The 17,581-nt window shown below is 33.0% G+C and overlaps 3 protein-coding genes and 1 long non-coding RNA gene across 4 annotated transcripts; 2 read left to right on the top strand and 2 right to left on the bottom strand.

Annotated features, from left to right (window-relative positions):
* Positions 1-1,355: 1,355 nt before the first annotated feature.
* On the bottom strand, positions 1,356-4,095 carry LOC135151334 (uncharacterized). Its single transcript, XR_010290136.1, has 6 exons — positions 3,477-4,095; positions 3,284-3,400; positions 3,111-3,167; positions 2,724-3,002; positions 2,091-2,205; positions 1,356-1,982 (listed from the first exon to the last, which is right to left on the bottom strand). It is a non-coding gene; the product is annotated as an uncharacterized LOC135151334 (long non-coding RNA).
* A 164-nt stretch (positions 4,096-4,259) lies between these two features.
* LOC108213076 (uncharacterized protein At4g29660) lies at positions 4,260-7,496 on the top strand. Its single transcript, XM_017384822.2, has 3 exons — positions 4,260-4,417; positions 6,422-6,635; positions 7,116-7,496. The coding sequence occupies exons 2-3, from the start codon at positions 6,453-6,455 to the stop codon at positions 7,215-7,217; spliced, it is 285 nt and encodes a 94-aa protein (XP_017240311.1). The 5' UTR covers positions 4,260-4,417; positions 6,422-6,452; the 3' UTR covers positions 7,218-7,496.
* Positions 7,497-8,350: 854 nt separating this feature from the next.
* Positions 8,351-8,947, top strand: LOC108213064 (PRA1 family protein F2-like). The gene has a single exon (XM_017384804.2). It carries the CDS (start codon positions 8,351-8,353, stop codon positions 8,945-8,947), a length of 597 nt encoding a protein of 198 aa, XP_017240293.1.
* A 4,506-nt stretch (positions 8,948-13,453) lies between these two features.
* Positions 13,454-15,555, bottom strand: LOC108213046 (tetraspanin-2). The gene is made up of 2 exons (XM_017384777.2): positions 14,915-15,555; positions 13,454-14,062 (listed from the first exon to the last, which is right to left on the bottom strand). The coding sequence occupies exons 1-2, from the start codon at positions 15,410-15,412 to the stop codon at positions 13,751-13,753; spliced, it is 810 nt and encodes a 269-aa protein (XP_017240266.1). The 5' UTR covers positions 15,413-15,555; the 3' UTR covers positions 13,454-13,750.
* Positions 15,556-17,581: the final 2,026 nt, after the last annotated feature.

The raw sequence follows: 17,581 nt of genomic DNA on the forward strand, positions 1-17,581 counted from the left end.
TCATTAGAGAGGGAACCTTGAAACTCTTACCTTAGTTTATTTTTCGGATCAAAACATTCAAAACCTTTTTTGATTTGACCTTCGTTTTCTTAGATCTTCTCGTTGTTCCAGATGATTTTATTTTATAAAGTGGTCCGAGTTATTCTGTTTTGTGGTTTTGTTCTCCAGATCAGGGGATTGTCTTGGTTTAATTAGTATTTTATTTAAGTATTTGTTGATCTAAAGTTGCAGGCATCAAAACTGGTTCTGAGCAGAATTTCACATGCAAAAAATGTCAATATCTATGTTTTATAGTTTAAAATTATTTTTGAACACACACAACGATGAAAAATATGAAAAAAAAAAAACATGTATTTAGATTTAGATCCTAAAAAGCTATTCAAAATTTAAGGTTCTGCAGCAGAACCTTAGTGGTTTTATGGTTCTATTTTAAGGACTGGTTCTCTCTTGAGCGCGACCCTTTACACCCATTCTTAAGTTAAAAAGGTGAAAATTGAGTTTCTTCTGCCGAATCTGAACCATCATCGTGAAAGATCTCTACTGTTTGAGTTCTCTTTGGATTTTCACTCTAGTCAATCACAAAACACATACTATTAAATTCTGATTTAATTATTATAAATTTTATATTTATAATTTAATATATAAATTTGAGCAAGAAAGAAAAGACAAAATAATAATAATATATTTATACGTTTTCTTAAGTTGCTATTTTAATAAAGGTCCTATGTTGGAGTGGAAAATTTAATCGAAAATATAATATATGAATTTTAAGTTTTATTATACACTAAATAAAAAATGATATATTTTCTTTTTCCTTCGTTCTACAATATGGACATAAATCATTTTATACAAATTAGGCATTTCAGAAAATAAAATATAAATTCTGATATAAGTGACAAAAAGATGTACAAACTCCGGAGATAAGTCTTAAAAAATTCAGCACACTTATATGTTTATTAAGGCAGGAAGTAATTTATTTCAATAAGACTGAGCTTACATTTGAAATTTCTTTTGATTTGGATTTATTTGTTACTAAAGATGTATATTTTAAATGAAGTATAGAATTTTAAAATATATTATATACAGTAAAAATGAAATAATTTAACTATTAACTGTTTTTCTATGATAGGGTCTTTGCCTGCTATCTTATGAATGAATCAGAATTTTGTTACTTGAGTGTAATATGTTGACTCCGAGTGACTGGTCTCTAAGATTTCTTACTGAAAGTCATCACGAAAATTGAAATTGAAACACAGATATTTCTACAATAGTGAGGCCAGCTATCAGAGAGGCGAACATACAGGATGCACAATAACTTAAAATGGAATGTGCATTGCAAGAATTTTATGCCACTCTGAAAAATGGACACTCTGCAATGGGAATTTTTGTTCACTGCAACATCCCTGTTTCAACCGTACCTGCTTATTGAGTAGTTCGATCATGGGATCATCTCTATCATGGAGTCAACTTCAATGGCTCATGTCAACTCTGTCCAAGACTGACAATACTGGAAATTCAACTACTCAGATCAAACAATACCTCTCTCATTCTGTTCCTATAGCAACTCTCTCTCTCTCCCTCCCTCAATCTACAAACACAACCACACAATGGACCCATCAAAATCCAAACATTCAGACACATGTATTATACACATATCGAAACAGAAATTTACATGGGAGACAAATATTTTACATCTAAACTATATGTTACCATCTTCTGAAATTCACAGGATTGGGAGTAAAGTCTGTTTTCTTAACATCCAAGTACAACATCCATAACTTCGTTCATGCCTTTCTAAAACTTCAGATCACTATATTCTAGTGTACAGATGCATTCGATCTTCTCTCCCACCCGCATCATTCACCGATATTGTCTGCTACATCATCAACTTTGATCTCACCTACTTAAATATATCATCCCTACGTTACACTTACATTGTTTTACACATACTTATTTCATTTCAAACTTCATTCCTCTCCAACCTATCAATTAAAGGCAGCATTAAAATATTTAATTAATGGAAAAAGCTTGCACATGTTAATATAAGTGCTCGATGACATCGATCTATGTACATATTAACTTATGCATACCGCGACCACACGGGTCAGCCTTCCTTGATCTTCCACTCCTTCAGGTGTACCCTCCGGTCCGAGAATTCTAGCACATGCACTAACAAAGTGCCTTGCATAGTCATAGGTATGGAATCTAAAAAGGGAAATCATCATTTAGTTATTGCAGCTTATTACAAATAATAAGGGGGGAAAAAAAGATATGCAAGTACATATATGTTAACATTGGTAAACTCATAAAGGGGAGCTCTTATTAATACAATAATACCCAAGCTAAACATAATAAGCAGTCACCATACTACAAATCAGCTTTATTGTATATACAGAGTATAGAGAATGGTATCAGTAACTACAGCATTATTGGTAAAGCATGATCATGCTTAATTATGAGGTAGGCATTAAAAGATTACACAAATAATATATATATACTTCTGCAGAAATCAGATTGTCTAGAATCTACAACATTCAGCTAGCAAAATTGACTCCTAATTCCTACCTAATTACCTTTAATTATGTCACTCCCCTCAGTATAACGGTATTATGATGAGCCTAGTTGCAGTTATCGTACCTATGATTTAAAATCAGCAACCGACTCATTGTGCTATGATAATTAATATGATTGCAAGCCTATAAACTACATATAAAATTTCTTACCCAACTACATCAGCAGCAAGAACAGCACGTAATAGCTCTGATCGAGACGGCAGCAGCCTGTGAATTTGAGAAGATGAAAATGGTGTGTGAAGAAACGAACCGACTTTCATTTTGTTGTCATATTTTCTACTTTCGACACCTTGACAATGGGCAGAAAATTCAATTGTTTTTTTTACTATTATCAGGAGTATGCAAGTCATAGTGGCTTATGTAAGCTGATACCTTGTGAGAATTGAGATTGTCTAACTTGCACTCATTGTAAGAAACCTTCCCGCTTACCTGAATAAAGACAATATCAATCATTGTTAGAAACATAACTATCAAAAACAGGATATTATTTATTCCTAATCATTTTTAAAAACCTTCTTGGCAAATCTTTATGCTCACCAGTTTTGCACTTGCCATAGCTTGCTCTTTTTATAGCAGAACCATCGTCTCGTAGATCTGTACCAAATCATCTATATAAGATTCCTGTAATATCATAAAATGAATTCGAAAAGATAATGGTACGATCACAAAGAGGTTTTTATTTTAATTTGCTCATGAAGTTTCCTCTGCACCTCCATTTAAATCTGCAGAACTTGAGGTGATTGCTGGCTAAGGCTCACTTTAATACCAAAATCACCTTAATTGCTTCAGCTTGTCGGCTTCTTCCGTTGTGCAGCCATGCATACAACCTGAGTGAGCAAACATATCAATCTCGTATCTAAGATGCAGCACTATAAAAGGACCATTCACTCGAAGAATATGAACCTATTTTCCCGTCTCTCTGTCACTCGAAGAAGTGCTATCATCCTTGCAAACTTCACAATCTTCCCGTCTCTTTGTCATTCTGCTTTCAACACTTTGACTGCATGATAGCATTAAAAATTTTACAAATATTAAAAAGTAAGATTAAAAAGTAAGGGTTCTTGAACAGATTCATCGACACAATCTTTATCTTTTTCGTTCGCTTCAGCTGCTGCATATTGAGATTCTCCTAGGAACAATTAGGAGAAAGATGTTCTTTGTTTTTTGAATTTTGAGATGTGGTGGATTTGTTTGAATTTTGAAACCCAGTGCGTATATTGGGTTGAGAGCTGTTAAAGTAGATTGAGAGTCACACAATAATTACACGTACTAATTTAACACAATTACACACAGTAATTTAACACAATCAAACATAATGTAGTATAACAATACCCAACTGGTTTAAAAATTCAATAAATGACTTCTCCCACTCAGAACTAAAATCAAGCACTTGGTATGCAAAAACAGAACATATAATCCAATTAGTTTAAACACATAAATGATCGAACTATCTCCTTCTCGGAACCACAATCAAACACTTCTTATGCAAAAGGATTCATATCGTACGAAAATTCTCAAATTATACAACTGAATCGGAAAAAACGAAGAGAACTTTAACCAAACAGTTATATGCATCAATTCAAAGTCACTTATAAAAATAATTTATATAATTTGTTGCATCCGATTACATTTGGTTGCGAAAAATCTATAAAAAATAATTTTTTTAATATTTTACAGATTTTAAAAAAGTAAAAAAGAATATATTTTTTGAAAAAACCCTAAATTTTAAAAGAAAAGATTCTACAGAAAAAGGTCAATTATACTTCTGTGAGGACCGTTACTCAAATTGGCTCATCATTTGTCACTCCGATCACTCGCCGTTGCAGTTCTCCGGCGCCGACAAGGTTTTTATTTTCCTTCTTTTGATCTGTTTTTAATACTTTTCTGCTGTAATTTCACCAAGCTTAGCTTTAAACAAAACCTTTTTTAAATAATTTCATTTGTTAAATTTGATGGGTTGAATTTATCACTTTCTGATTGTTATGATGTTCAAAGTCTTGAATCTTGGTTGTATGTATAGCCTATTATGTGGGTTTGTTGTATGGAAGTAGTTTTATTTTTATGCAGACCAGGTGTTTGTAAAAATGTGAACTTTGTTGGGTTTGTTAGAGATTTTGTGTTGGTATTTTATGCAGTTGTCAGTGATGGTTTTCGACATTCGCAAGTGTGTGAGTTGACAAAAGGGTAGGCAAAATTAATCTTAGGAAAGAAATGTTTCGGGTACATATGTAGTTTGTGATTTTAGCCTCATTAGGGTTGGTTCTTGGGAGGAGTGGGATTATACTTAAAAGATATATTGCAAATTTAAAGTGATAGTTGTAATAATCTAAGTGCATTGTTGGATATGCTATGGAGAACTTTGAATGTCTTCGCTTTACCATTGGTAGAGTTGTAGATGATTAATTTTGATGGGTCCTTCTCTGAGTTGATAAAAGGAATGCAGTTTAGATTCCTTGTAGCATGTATTTGCAAGTTTTGGAACACTAATGCTGTGTTTGATTATGGTCAAAGCATTTGTGGGGATGATTGTAAGTTTTTGAACATGGTTGAAGTTTTCTTGTGTATACAAGCAGCGGGGGTGGCAATATCAGACACGACCTGAACCCGACTCGAACCCGTAACCCGATTTACTGAGACAAAACCCGAAAATAACCCGAAAATCACCCGATTGACACGAAATGGACCCGAAATGACCCGAAACTAGAATTTCTTTTCTAATAACTTCAATTTTCGGTTTTATTCAATTTTAAGTGATTTTAGCTTGACCCGAAATCGACCCGATTGCTGACACAAACACGACCCGTTACCCGAAATTGCTACCCCTGCCCGGGGGTGTCTAGGAAATCCCTCTTAAATATGATATTTCAAGTAGTTGCCCTGCTTTGTTATATGAGCTGCATTTTAGTTTTTAGTAAGATTCAGCTCTTGTTGCAAACTGCATATCCACTTGGTTCATTTCTCCCTTGTCATCTAAACCCTCTTCACATTCATCTATGTAGCCCTATGTTTTGCTCAAAAATTGTTTCATCAGTATGCTGCCCATTTGTTTGCTGTTTACTGAAGCTGAATAATGCAGAATCTGACCGACTCATCTGCTAAGCTCATTTGGATTAACATTATTTTTAACTGAACAATTCAAATATTGCTGATTGATTAATTTAGCTGATGTGTTAAGAAAGCTTTTTGACTATCGAGCATTGGAGGTAGATTCATAGCTCCGATGCTTACAACTATTACTATTTTATAATTCAAGTGGTTTGTGATAAATTCGTATTGTTTTTGTTCTATACATAATAGCATGATTGATATTTTTAATCTATATTATATTAATATTTATGTCTAAATGCCTAATACATAAATAATTAGCATCAGTTTTTTTTCTAGCAATAAAATAATAGGAAAAATAGTATAAATCTGATAGTAACGAAGATTGATAAATTACAATCAATTAAAAAGAGATATAATAATAATATATTATATTTTAGTAAGGACAATATGTATTATATTATTATTCAGACATTTGATCAATTTTTTTAACAAATAATATAAATCATTCAAAATTCAGATTTATGATTTGTTCAGATTATTCAAATATTTTAATCATTCAGATAACTTTTATTCAGAAATGCCGAATGACCTTATATATCAGCTGCTGAATCTTACCAATTGTGCAAATTTGGATTCACAAGTGCGAGGTTCATCCACAATAATGCACATGCATTCAAACTACTTGTTTTTTACGATTTTGATATGCATGTTATAATTGCTTTACCTATTTAAATAAACTCTGTATATTTCTGCAAAAAAATGTCTTTCTTATCATCATAATTTGAATTGTACTTTTGCAGTGAATCTCAGCGAACACGGAGGCCTGTGAAGATGTCTAGCTATCTGTGGAGAAGATATGCAGATCACGTGTACTCAAAATGGGAGAAAACTCTTCTTTGGGACATGATTGATCCATATCGGCGACCAAAAACTTTTACCCCTCTTGTCACTATCTACATCTCTGCCTTCTACACTGGGGTTGTTGGTGCAGCAATTACGGAACAACTCCACAAGGTAAAATTAGCAGTAGCTCCTCTTTTACAGTTCCATGAACTGTTTTTCTTGCTAATCAGTGGTTAAAGGTTAAAATATATGTTCTGTGTTCTAGACTGTATGCAGCTGTAAATTATACCGTAAAGAAAAGTCATTTTTGATCATTGTTGATAAAGAACATAAGAACCTGAATCCAACTCTAGGCTGCTTTTACTAGGCATCGAGTGCTAGTTCATATTTTGTGGGCATGTGTTGAGGAAAGGAAGAGTTGTCACATGTCATATATGGAAATTTTAACTTTGTACTAATGCTTCTTTGGTTCTCTCTTAATTCTTCTAAATAATTTTATAATGTCTCTCTCTACATCAACAGCTGTCATAGCTATTTCAGAATAGTGGCTTTTCCTCTTTATATATGAATTTTTTACCACACCATCCAGTTGACCTGAGTTATCATTTTTCTCTGTTTTTGTTCTGACTTTAATTCCACAAATTTGAGCAGGAAAAATACTGGGAAGAACACCCTGGAGAAGCAGTGCCAATAATGAAACCAAAGTTCTATGGAGGCCCCTGGAGGATATTCAGAGGGGATGTTCCCAAGTAATAAAGTTCGTGTACAACTAATTATGGATCTGTAGGACTTCATATGACCTGAGGAGGTGCTTATATATGAAAAGCTCAAGAGAAGAATATGAAATTGGTAGTACATATTAATGAAACATAACCTTCACACATTTGTCTTATTGATAATTTGAAGCATCGACCCTGGATAGTTCCCTATATTTTCATATCCCATATGATTGTCTTGCTTTTGCATCCAAATGTGAACATCAGTAACTCCCTTCCATTAGTTCATGATTCATGAATCGTTTTTATTGTTAGCTCTTGAAACATGTGTAATGAAGTGCCAGTAGATTTTCCTCCCTAGTGCTATATATTGTAGTTCAATGAACAGAACCGGACTCAGATACGCTGTTGTTGCAGTTAGACGAGGCAGATTTAAATACGAGTACAGGTACTGCACGCTCTTACTTGTGTTCTGGTTGGAATAGCGTTGTTGCGCTTCCAGAGGTATCTACATCCTGTCGCACATCATCGCTTCAAGTTGTCCGGTTTTTCTGAACCCCATATTCCAGGTACTTTTATTGCAAAAAAAAAAAAAAAATGAAAAAACACCATACCACGGAGTAAATACTTATCAGAATACTTACACATAATTTAAGACTTTTTATATAATTTATTTTTAAAAAAACGTATATAATTCAGCGGGACCGAGAAATCTAACACAATTTGGATGGAGGGTCTGCCAGATGAATAAATTCTTTTTCTTACCAATCAAATTAGTATTCATTCATTTGTCATATTGTACACTGTCATTTAATGTATAAGCAATTCAATTTTGGAACAGGCAACACGTGGTGTCATAATGCAAGCAACTTCCCTTCAAATTTATTTGACTAAATGAAAAACGTACAGCAAATTACAACAGAGACAGAGTAATGTCACACACGTATGGTCTCCAATATTTAAAATACTGCATTATTTCCTCCGCTAAATATTTAAAAACCATCAAATTCCTGGTTTGAATTCAAAGAGTGTGACACTTGATGATCTGATCTCTTATACTCTGTCAAAATCCACAAAAATAGCATCCCTTTTCTATTCTCATTCTTCCTTTCTCCCCCTCCCCTGCATTTCCCATATTTTTCTCTGCAAACTTTTCTGCAGAACACTAGAATGCCAAGCTATGGCACTATACCAACTTCTACACTGCCTCAAGAACATGCACTCTTCTCCTCATCAACCGAGCAGTTTGTGACGCAGGCAAAAGAGCGGATCAGATCAGGCCTTGGCAGTCGTCGTGCATGGCATCAGGTCCTGATCCCTCCCACCATGCCTGACAGCTTCAACGAGGTCCTCAGCCGGATCTCAACAAACTTCTCCTACTTCTACATCAACTATGCCATTATCGCGGTTTTGGTCCTGTTTCTCAGCCTTTTGTGGCACCCGGGCACCCTCATTGTACTGGTTTTCATGGTATCTGTGTGGTTGTTTCTCTATATTTTACGTGAACGTCCTATGGTTGTTTATGGCCAGGAAATTGATGATCTTGTGGTTTTAATTGGTCTGTGTGGTGTCACTATTCTTATGTTGATTTTAACGCATGCTACATATAATCTGGCTGTTGGGGTGGGGATTGGACTGCTGCTAGTTCTGATTCATTCTATTTTGAGAGGAACAGATGATTTGTATGTTTATGAAGAGCCTGCTGGCTCTTCTTCTTCATCTTCTGCTGCTGCTGGTAGCGCGACAGTATTGAGGCAAACCGTTTAATTTTTTTGCGGATTGAGATTAGGATTTCGAGTGTTATTCTTTTGCAATTAACACATAGAGATGTTTGAGCTGTTCAGGAAGTGATTTTTCCACTTCTGATTTGTATGCATTGTTTGCTGGATATAGTTCTCACTTTCGAGTTTTGAAAATGTCAGTGAATACTAATACAGGTTCTGAGTATCTGTTAAATGACCGTTTCTGCTAAAATCTCGAATTTCAGAACATTCCGTGTCTAAAATCGAATCTAACAGTGAATGGTGGCCCATCTTTTATTTTTCGATGTTGAAGTATCAGAATATGATTAGAATACCTGATACAAATGGATGATTACCAGTCATGAGCTGGCTGAATAATAATGCTGGAACATCTAGAAATAAAATAAAATAATGGTGACATCCCAAAGTATGAGACTGTAAAGGCGTTCGGCGTTCATCGATGATGTTTCATCACCGACAGGTTGATTAAAATTTGAAAACATCTGGCAGACAAATAATTTTCTAAACTAATCCCAGAAGGGTTTTTAATTGCTGGCAAACATCCTTTGACGTTATTTTTATTATTGGTTTACCGAAAAATATTCAGGAATAATAATATTTTGTAAATATATGTTTTATTTTAATAATTTTTACTAACATACATTTTTTCTGTAACAGAGTACCATATACTCCCTCTGTCCCATTTAATTGTATACGTTTCTTTTCAACTGTTCGACACGCATTTCAATGCTCTTATAAAACATAGTTCCGTAACTTATTTTTGAGATTTTCTTTTTCTGAATAAAAATATAACATCCAAACTTTAATTCAGAAAAAGAAAATTTTAAAAATAAATTACACAACTACACTTTACAGGAGCATTAAAGTCCGTACCGCGTCCCCGTCCCCCAATGTATACTAATCAGGGGGACGGAGGGAGTATACCTTTTCGCTATGTACAATCATACTTACAATCAAAATCAACCCAAATCAATATGAGTGTTGGCCCCAAGTGCACTTTTTGATAGTAGAATATTTCTATTGTCATTTTGAGAAATGGCTCCGAATGTCATTTCAAAACGCAAATTCATATTTTGTTAACAAAAACGCAACTTCAAGTCAGTGTTTTTGGCTCAAAACGCAACTTCAAGTCATTTTTTCAGCTGAAAACGCAACTTTAAGTCGTGTTTTACTCAAAAAAATCAAAACACAACTTCGATCGTGTTTTGAAATGACAATTGAAATTATTTTTCAAAAATGACATTGAGGCCCATTTGATCTAATTTAGTAACCTTTTGGACCTTTTCTCAATCAATAAATGCGTTCTCAAAATTTAATAATTGTATCATCCTTGGTTGCGCAGAACAAGTTACTCGTTAAATCAAATTTGACTACAAATTAACTAAAAACAACTTTAAAAGGTTTTTATAGAGAAAATGATAAAGGAGAGTTGCATTTAATTAGTTGTGACATATAATTTTACAAAATTGTTGAGAATATTATAAATTATAAAAGAAAAAATAGATTTTTTTTATCACTAAATTATTGAATTTCTAAAAAATTTACTATCAAACAATACACTTAATCAATATAACTACTAATTTTACATACGTTTCTCAATTTAGATATTCTGTTAAGTTTTAATAATTAATTGTTAAAAAATCACGACGTGGTAGATATATATAGCCTGGCTATTTGATGCTAAGTAACAGATATATATATTTGAATTTTGAACTATTATTTTTATGAAAGAAAATAAGTTATAATTTTTTTTTACGTAGGAACCGCTACCCTCTGGAGACGCACCTTGTGACCAAGAAGATACAAATCCCTTCTTTTAACCAGCTGAACCAATCTTTGCGGACATAATTTTAAATAACTCTAATATAATATAATGTGATGTCTCTTTCTTCTTCAATTATCAAACTAAGTTCCGTATAATTTACCTTAGTAGTAGTGTGGATTTCATTAAGGGTAATTTATTTTAGCTGTAGTGTGGATTTGTTTTAGGGTGTAATTGAAGATATTCATTTACAAAGATTAAAATAATCAATAGTTAGATTATGTCCAAATTAATTAATAGTTAGATTGAGAAGACTCCGTGAATATAGGCTAAGTTAAAGTGTTCCATTGCTAAAATTAATATTTAAAAATATATCATCTATGTATTTCACATTCGCAGCTATTTTAACAATAATAACTCAAACTTAACAAAATATTTATATCAAATACAAATGTAACATTAATGACTTGAATTGTGATCTGGTAAGTTGTTTAAAGTTTAAATATTTGAGTGACAAAATAAATTATTTTTTCATTATAAAATTTAATGATATGGCTAAAATCACAAATGACTCTATACTTATTGGGGTATTATAAAACATCTCAACCATGAGGGAAAATAAACTATTTGATGAAAATGATAGTAGAAATATATATATATATATATATATATATATATATATATATATATATATAGGGCATAGTTCAATGAGTAACTCTTTTATTCTAGTAACCTAGTAACTTTCAATCCTGGCCATAGATTATATCTGCATGTGCACCTAAAAGCTTGTAACTGCTGCTGCTTGTAACTGCCTGGACTGCCGAGACAGTAGCACATGTATAAACCTTAATTTTTTAGTCATCTAGTTTTTTTTATCTTGGTTATGTATTTCATTTTATTATATTCTTAATTTTTTTAATCATATTTTTTTATGATACATATTTTTAGTTTTTGGATGTGCATTATACTACCTATATGAAAAGTACATGAAAAATTAAAATGAAAATATTTATACAAAAAATATCTAACATGCTAAAAGTAATATACATAAAAAAAAATTATATATAAATAAAATACAGAAAATGTGAGAAAAATATAGTATTTGAAAATACAGGACATTTATTCTTATTTTTTATATTTGAAAAAGTTATGTTCTGTATTTAAATAATCTTAACTAGGTTATGTTTAAAATTATTTTTATAAAATATAGAAATATATGTTCTGTATTTAAAAAACTTAAAACATATTTTGTATAACAAAACATAAAACATAATGAAATTATAAATTAATAATAAACATGTGAGAAAAATATAGAGTATAAAAAAATACAGGACATTGTATTAGTTGTATTGTGTATATTTTCTAATCTTCAAATTTTTATATTTTAATGTTGAATATATTTATTTGATAGGGGTCTACAGAACTTGTGGTAGGTTTCTACAGAACTTTAGGTTTAACAAGCAAATTTCGAATTTACAGAATATAATTTTCAAATACAGAACATATGTTCTATATTTCAAAACACTATATTTTTTATAAAAAAAAAAACAAAACATGAAAATATATATGTTATTATAAATAGAACATGTAGGAAATAATTGCAAAACCAAATAATATTATTAAGAAAAAAATACAGAACTAGTTGAAATATAAAAAGCACGCAATAAAATTAGATAGGGTGAATAAACTACATCACATAAAAACAATACAGAACATGAATGAGTTAATGTACTATTAACAATATTTAATTTTAAAATTTTATAACATTGTTTTTCATAATAAATAGTATACCCATTTATATTTTTTGTACAACAGTACAGAACACTAAGAATAAGTTGTACGTGTCTTGTACGTGTCCTTTAGCCCTGTCAGTTTTTTTAGGTTAACTGCTAGCAGAGTTACTAAGTTACCAGTTTAATGAGTTCCTCAAGGAGAAGCCCCCTATATATATATATATATATATTACGAAGGTCAGGACAAGTACCCCACTGTCCCATAATCAATCCATCCCAGATAGTGATAATATTGTGTAAAATAATTCCTTGATAGTAAATTTCTAAAAAAAAGTTATAGTTAAGTGACAATATAATCTATTTTCCCAATCGTATGGGTTTAATCCACTCCAATCTTGTATATGATGTTTTGTTGTAAAATAAATAAATTTACACAAATATCTCAAACAATCTTGATATCCAAGGCGGAGGTGGGTATGAGATAAAAGTAGTAGAATCAATCTCATTTTTAATTTTTTTCATATTTAAACAATTAAATATTATTATTTAATACAAAATAATCAATGATGCAAAAATATATAATCATAATAATAATAATTTTATTAATATTTTTAATTATTAATAAATTAATTTGAATTGAATTGAATAAATTGATTGCCCTTCTCAACCAAACACTACAAACACATATCAATATGATACTTTAAATTCATACCAACTTCTCCCGATTTTCTCGATTGCACCGTTTCACAGAACAAACGACTCTTAAACTAAACCTAAAAAACCAAAAAATTGTAACCACAACCAAACTCCTGTATTAAAGTTTCAGGCTAGTGAAAGAAAACTTCTTATTTTTCGAACACCGGTCGGTTCAGGTCGGCATCTCATCGCAAATCACAAGGTGCATTTCGAAAACCCGAAAACTCGGGTGCGCACGCATGTGCATGCAGACAGGAGATCGGTGAATGAAATTTATCCTTTTCATTGTGCAACATTTTCTATTAAACAAATGCAGAGATTGAAAGGTGAGAAAGGAAACTATATGCATTATCTTCATATAAACTGCACAACGAATATCGAATATAACCGAAAAAAAAGAGTAAAGCTGCAGCTAGTCTTGGATTTTTTGCCATTTAATCTAGATCAAAAAGTAGTAAAGTATGCACATTAGTAACAAAGAAGCTGGCCTAAAGCAAGAACCAAACACCACCAGATGGCTACGAGGTTCCGATTTCGTTAACCGTCTCATTAACCATGAACCAAACACGCCCAAGATCATATTTTCGCGTTGTGTGTTTGGGATTTGGGAATCAATCTATGTCCAGCCTTGTTTGTACCGGCTGAAAAGATCTTCAGTTTGTGCATTCTTGTACGCGCAACAGGCTATTAGGTAAACCCATATCAGAACCACCACCGCAATTATCACTATAACATTGGCCTTTTTCCACTCCTTTCTTACATTTCCGAGTAGCCCAGCTTTACAAGAATCACAATTGTAACACAACTGGTTTGGTTCATTGTTCCAGATAGCGCAATCTGGATCAGAAACTGGGTTCATCGGGTTCACCCACGTTACAGGGTTCACATACTGGAATCCGCAGACACTTGGAGGCTTGCAACATCCTGACTGCACACATGTTACAATCATCGTTAGCTAGAAACAAAACACACCATTAAATAAGTACATTTTCAAGAATTTGAGTTAAAATTAGTTGTTGCATTACAAACAGCGGTGTATCTGAAAAAATCTAGCAATTGATCAAAATTAGGATCAAAATTATTTCGAGTTCAATATTAGTTGAAGGGGAGAATTGCACTTATAACACAAAGACCCATCAATCAAACCACTTTTTTCGATATAAATGCAGATGAAACACGCATCAATCAAGCTACCATATGAGTAGGTGCTCTAGAGAATTCAATATCATCCAAAATTTGACCATAAGAAAAGCAGAATTTAATAAAATTAAAAGCAAGATTGGCAATAATGAAACATATGAAGATGGTGTTTGGTATGAAATTGACAGCAGGGAGCCAACAGGTCCTCATGGTAGGTCCCTTTAGTATCTTGTTTACTTATTAGTATGCTGTAGTGGTCCTATTATGAAGTTTTGGATGCATTCACCACAGAATGATCCTAGAAACTGCAGAGCAGAACCTCTTTGTAACACTTCGCAAAGTCAATTTAAGTCACAACTCAGAATCTTATTCTACTGCCAATTTTATCCATCTTTAGCCTACTGCCTGGCGGATATTATATTTTCTTAATAACAAGAGGTCGATGATTTAAGTCTCTCACACGGGCAGGAGCAATTGAGTATATAAATTCATGTAACCGATTACAGAGGAATTCTTGATTTCTCAAATTTGTAACAAAGTTTCTTGACAAAACCATCCACATACACAAATTCATAAATTTTAACAAGATGGAAATGAAAAAATTTATCCAAAAAAAAAACCGAGACCATGAAAATCATACCTGAATAGGAGAAAGACGAGCAGCATAAAATTGGTCAGCAGAAGCATACTTCTGACTCAACTTGGGACAAACTTTAGAATCAAAAATACAATCCCTTATACTCCCCCAATTATCAGAATTAGTAACATGGTTCCTCAGCCAATCCGAATACCCCGAAAGCCGGTAATCCCTGTACCCCCGGCCCTGCACATCATAAGCCCCCGAAGGCCTCGCAGCCACAAAGGCAAGAACAAGGAGAATAATGAGAACAACAATGAGAAACGCCATCGAAAACAGGAAGAAAGCAAGTAAGCCCTGTTTATTCCAGTAAGCACCGACAAAGCCAGACAAGGTGACGAGGAAAAAGATGATGCCAATGAAAATGAGAGGGAAGCGAAGCCAGTTGATGCACTGGTTGTCGTGGTTTGAGGCTAGCCAGATCCCAGCTGAGATTATGGGGATCGAACACATGAGGGCTATGAAGTTGAGGATTGCTATGAGGTTGTTGCTTACTGCCATGGTGGAGGTGGTGAGTTTGGGACAGGGGTGGTGTGAAACTGAAAGGTGGTTTGGTTGATGAGGAGATGAGATGATGGTTCGAGTTTTAACTTTGTGTGGAGAGTTTCGTACTTTTTCCACACATTTGTAAGTTAGTTTCCCTGGTATTTCATTTCAGGGCACCTCTCGTTTCTTTATATTTTTTTCGAACGATATTGACATGTATTTTAAGATACACAAGAAGTATAGATTATTAAATGTTTTTTTAACTTTTTTTGTTATGTGTAAAATTTAAATATTAAATTTTTATTATTAAAAAAATTATAATAATCTATCAAAATATATTTTATGAGAGATATTTAAAATGTATATCAAATTTTCGTCTTTCGATATAAACAATCCAAGGGAGGAGCTTTTCATCCCACCGTGTTTTCTTGGAATTGCATGTTGGAGCTTTTCATCTCACCGTGTTTTCTTCGAAATGCATGTTACTCGTCTTGGTATGGTGTTATGCCTGCTTGGGTGTAATATTTTTTGACTTTTCTTTTCTTGCAAGTAGAGATGTGTATGTAGTAAAAATCAAACCGATTTAGTTTAGTTAATTGAAACGGAATTTTTTTTAAAAAAATGTTATCAAAAACCCAATCAAAATTAATTTAATTTTCAAACTGAACCAAAATTAATATTTCAATTATTTTTGAAAACCAATTTTTAAAACCGAAATTTACAAGGCACATAATCACTTAGTAAATATATGCGCTACTGGTGCAAATTTAACCAAAACAACTAGCTTCCAAACATTTAGACAAAACAAAGTTAAGAAGATTGAGTTCAATCTCTCAAAATGACAATAAAATTTGAGCAAGATTGCAACCCGAGCCAAAATAATAGGCGGTTGACACTTTGATGCTGTAATTGCACACTAACACTAGTAGTTGCAACCCAAGAAGATAACAAATCAAGAACAAATTGATTCGAAAAAGATTTACCTCAATGATATTTGATTCAGGGATTTAGTGTGATCACACAAGTCTGGACTCTGAGCAGCGACAAGGTAAAGTTATTAATTAATGTATTATTTAATTTTTTACTATTAACTAAAATATTAATATTTTTTTAATCTATTTTTTTTACCAAATATAGAGCGGATTTCATTAATACTTTGAAAGAGACTCAATCGGGACTAACCTCCAACTGATCATGCAACCAGGTTGAAAAACAAATAAACGAGCTAAATAATTAGCCGCTTTGTTTCCGAATTGCTTAACTACTTGAATACAAATAATCTGAAAATTAAAAATGAAAGATGATGATTTTCCGAGTAATCCAGCCTGCATCTCCATTGAAAACAATGGTTTCACAATTGACACATCGCACAAAGCGAGACACTCAAACACAGAAACAACAACTCAATCAGAAGCAAACGAAAAAACTTAAAAGGATTTTTCGAGTTTTGTGCAAAACTCGATTTTATTGATGAAGAGACAAACCAACAAATGATGTTTCTTAGATAGAAAATTAAAAACAAGAAAACTGTGTTTTGTGGATAGAGAAACGGAGGTTAGCAATTGTGATTAGCATGGAAGAGGGAATTGTTATAGGAAGAAAGGGGATAGAGATGGAGGTGGAGACAGAGATGGTACAAGAAATGGAGATGGAGGCGATTAGGCTTAGAGGAAGATGGGACGGCCGACTCTCATATTTTTTTTAATCTATTAGTATATCGGATTGGTGACAACAATAAGAAAAGTAGCAAAAGGAGAGTGAAGTAACCAAGCAAAAGCTCCTACGAAGAGAGAACATATGCGAAAAGAAGAAGGGGAAAAGCTAGAGCTCAAAATTCGGAGAATGATTCAATTGGAGGAAGAAAAGCTCATGAGCAAGTCCTGCTCAAAGCGGACCAAAAAAAGAGCAACCCCTGAACTAATCTTTGATGATGAGAATGATGAGGATCAGGCCAATCTAAGAGACATGATCCATGAATTGCAGAAGAAAGTTAGCAAAGACTCCGGGTTCGAGATTGGGGAAACCCTAACCCGTTTCAGCCATTCTTTAGAAGCCATACCCAGGCAAAAGAATATTAAGCACTTCAATTTTGAATCCATCGACGGGATAGGAGACCCGGAGGAGCATCGGAATTACTTTGAACAGATAGCTTCAATCAACTACTACAATGACCTTACCAAGTGC

The sequence above is a fragment of the Daucus carota genome, chromosome 3 (genome assembly GCF_001625215.2).
Source record: "Daucus carota subsp. sativus chromosome 3, DH1 v3.0, whole genome shotgun sequence".
In the NCBI taxonomy this organism is placed as follows: Eukaryota; Viridiplantae; Streptophyta; class Magnoliopsida; order Apiales; family Apiaceae; genus Daucus; species Daucus carota.

Bases quoted from the DNA above. Each gene is read 5' to 3' on its own strand.
- LOC108213076 (XM_017384822.2), top strand. From the start codon at position 6,453: ATGTCTAGCTATCTGTGGAGAAGATATGCAGATCACGTGTACTCAAAA. The intron at 6,636-7,115 runs GTAAAATTAGCA...AAATTTGAGCAG, and splicing joins TTACGGAACAACTCCACAAG to GAAAAATACTGGGAAGAACA.
- LOC108213064 (XM_017384804.2), top strand. From the start codon at position 8,351: ATGCCAAGCTATGGCACTATACCAACTTCTACACTGCCTCAAGAACAT.
- LOC108213046 (XM_017384777.2), bottom strand. From the start codon at position 15,412: ATGGCAGTAAGCAACAACCTCATAGCAATCCTCAACTTCATAGCCCTC. The intron at 14,063-14,914 runs GTATGATTTTCA...ACATGTGTGCAG, and splicing joins CTCGTCTTTCTCCTATTCAG to TCAGGATGTTGCAAGCCTCC.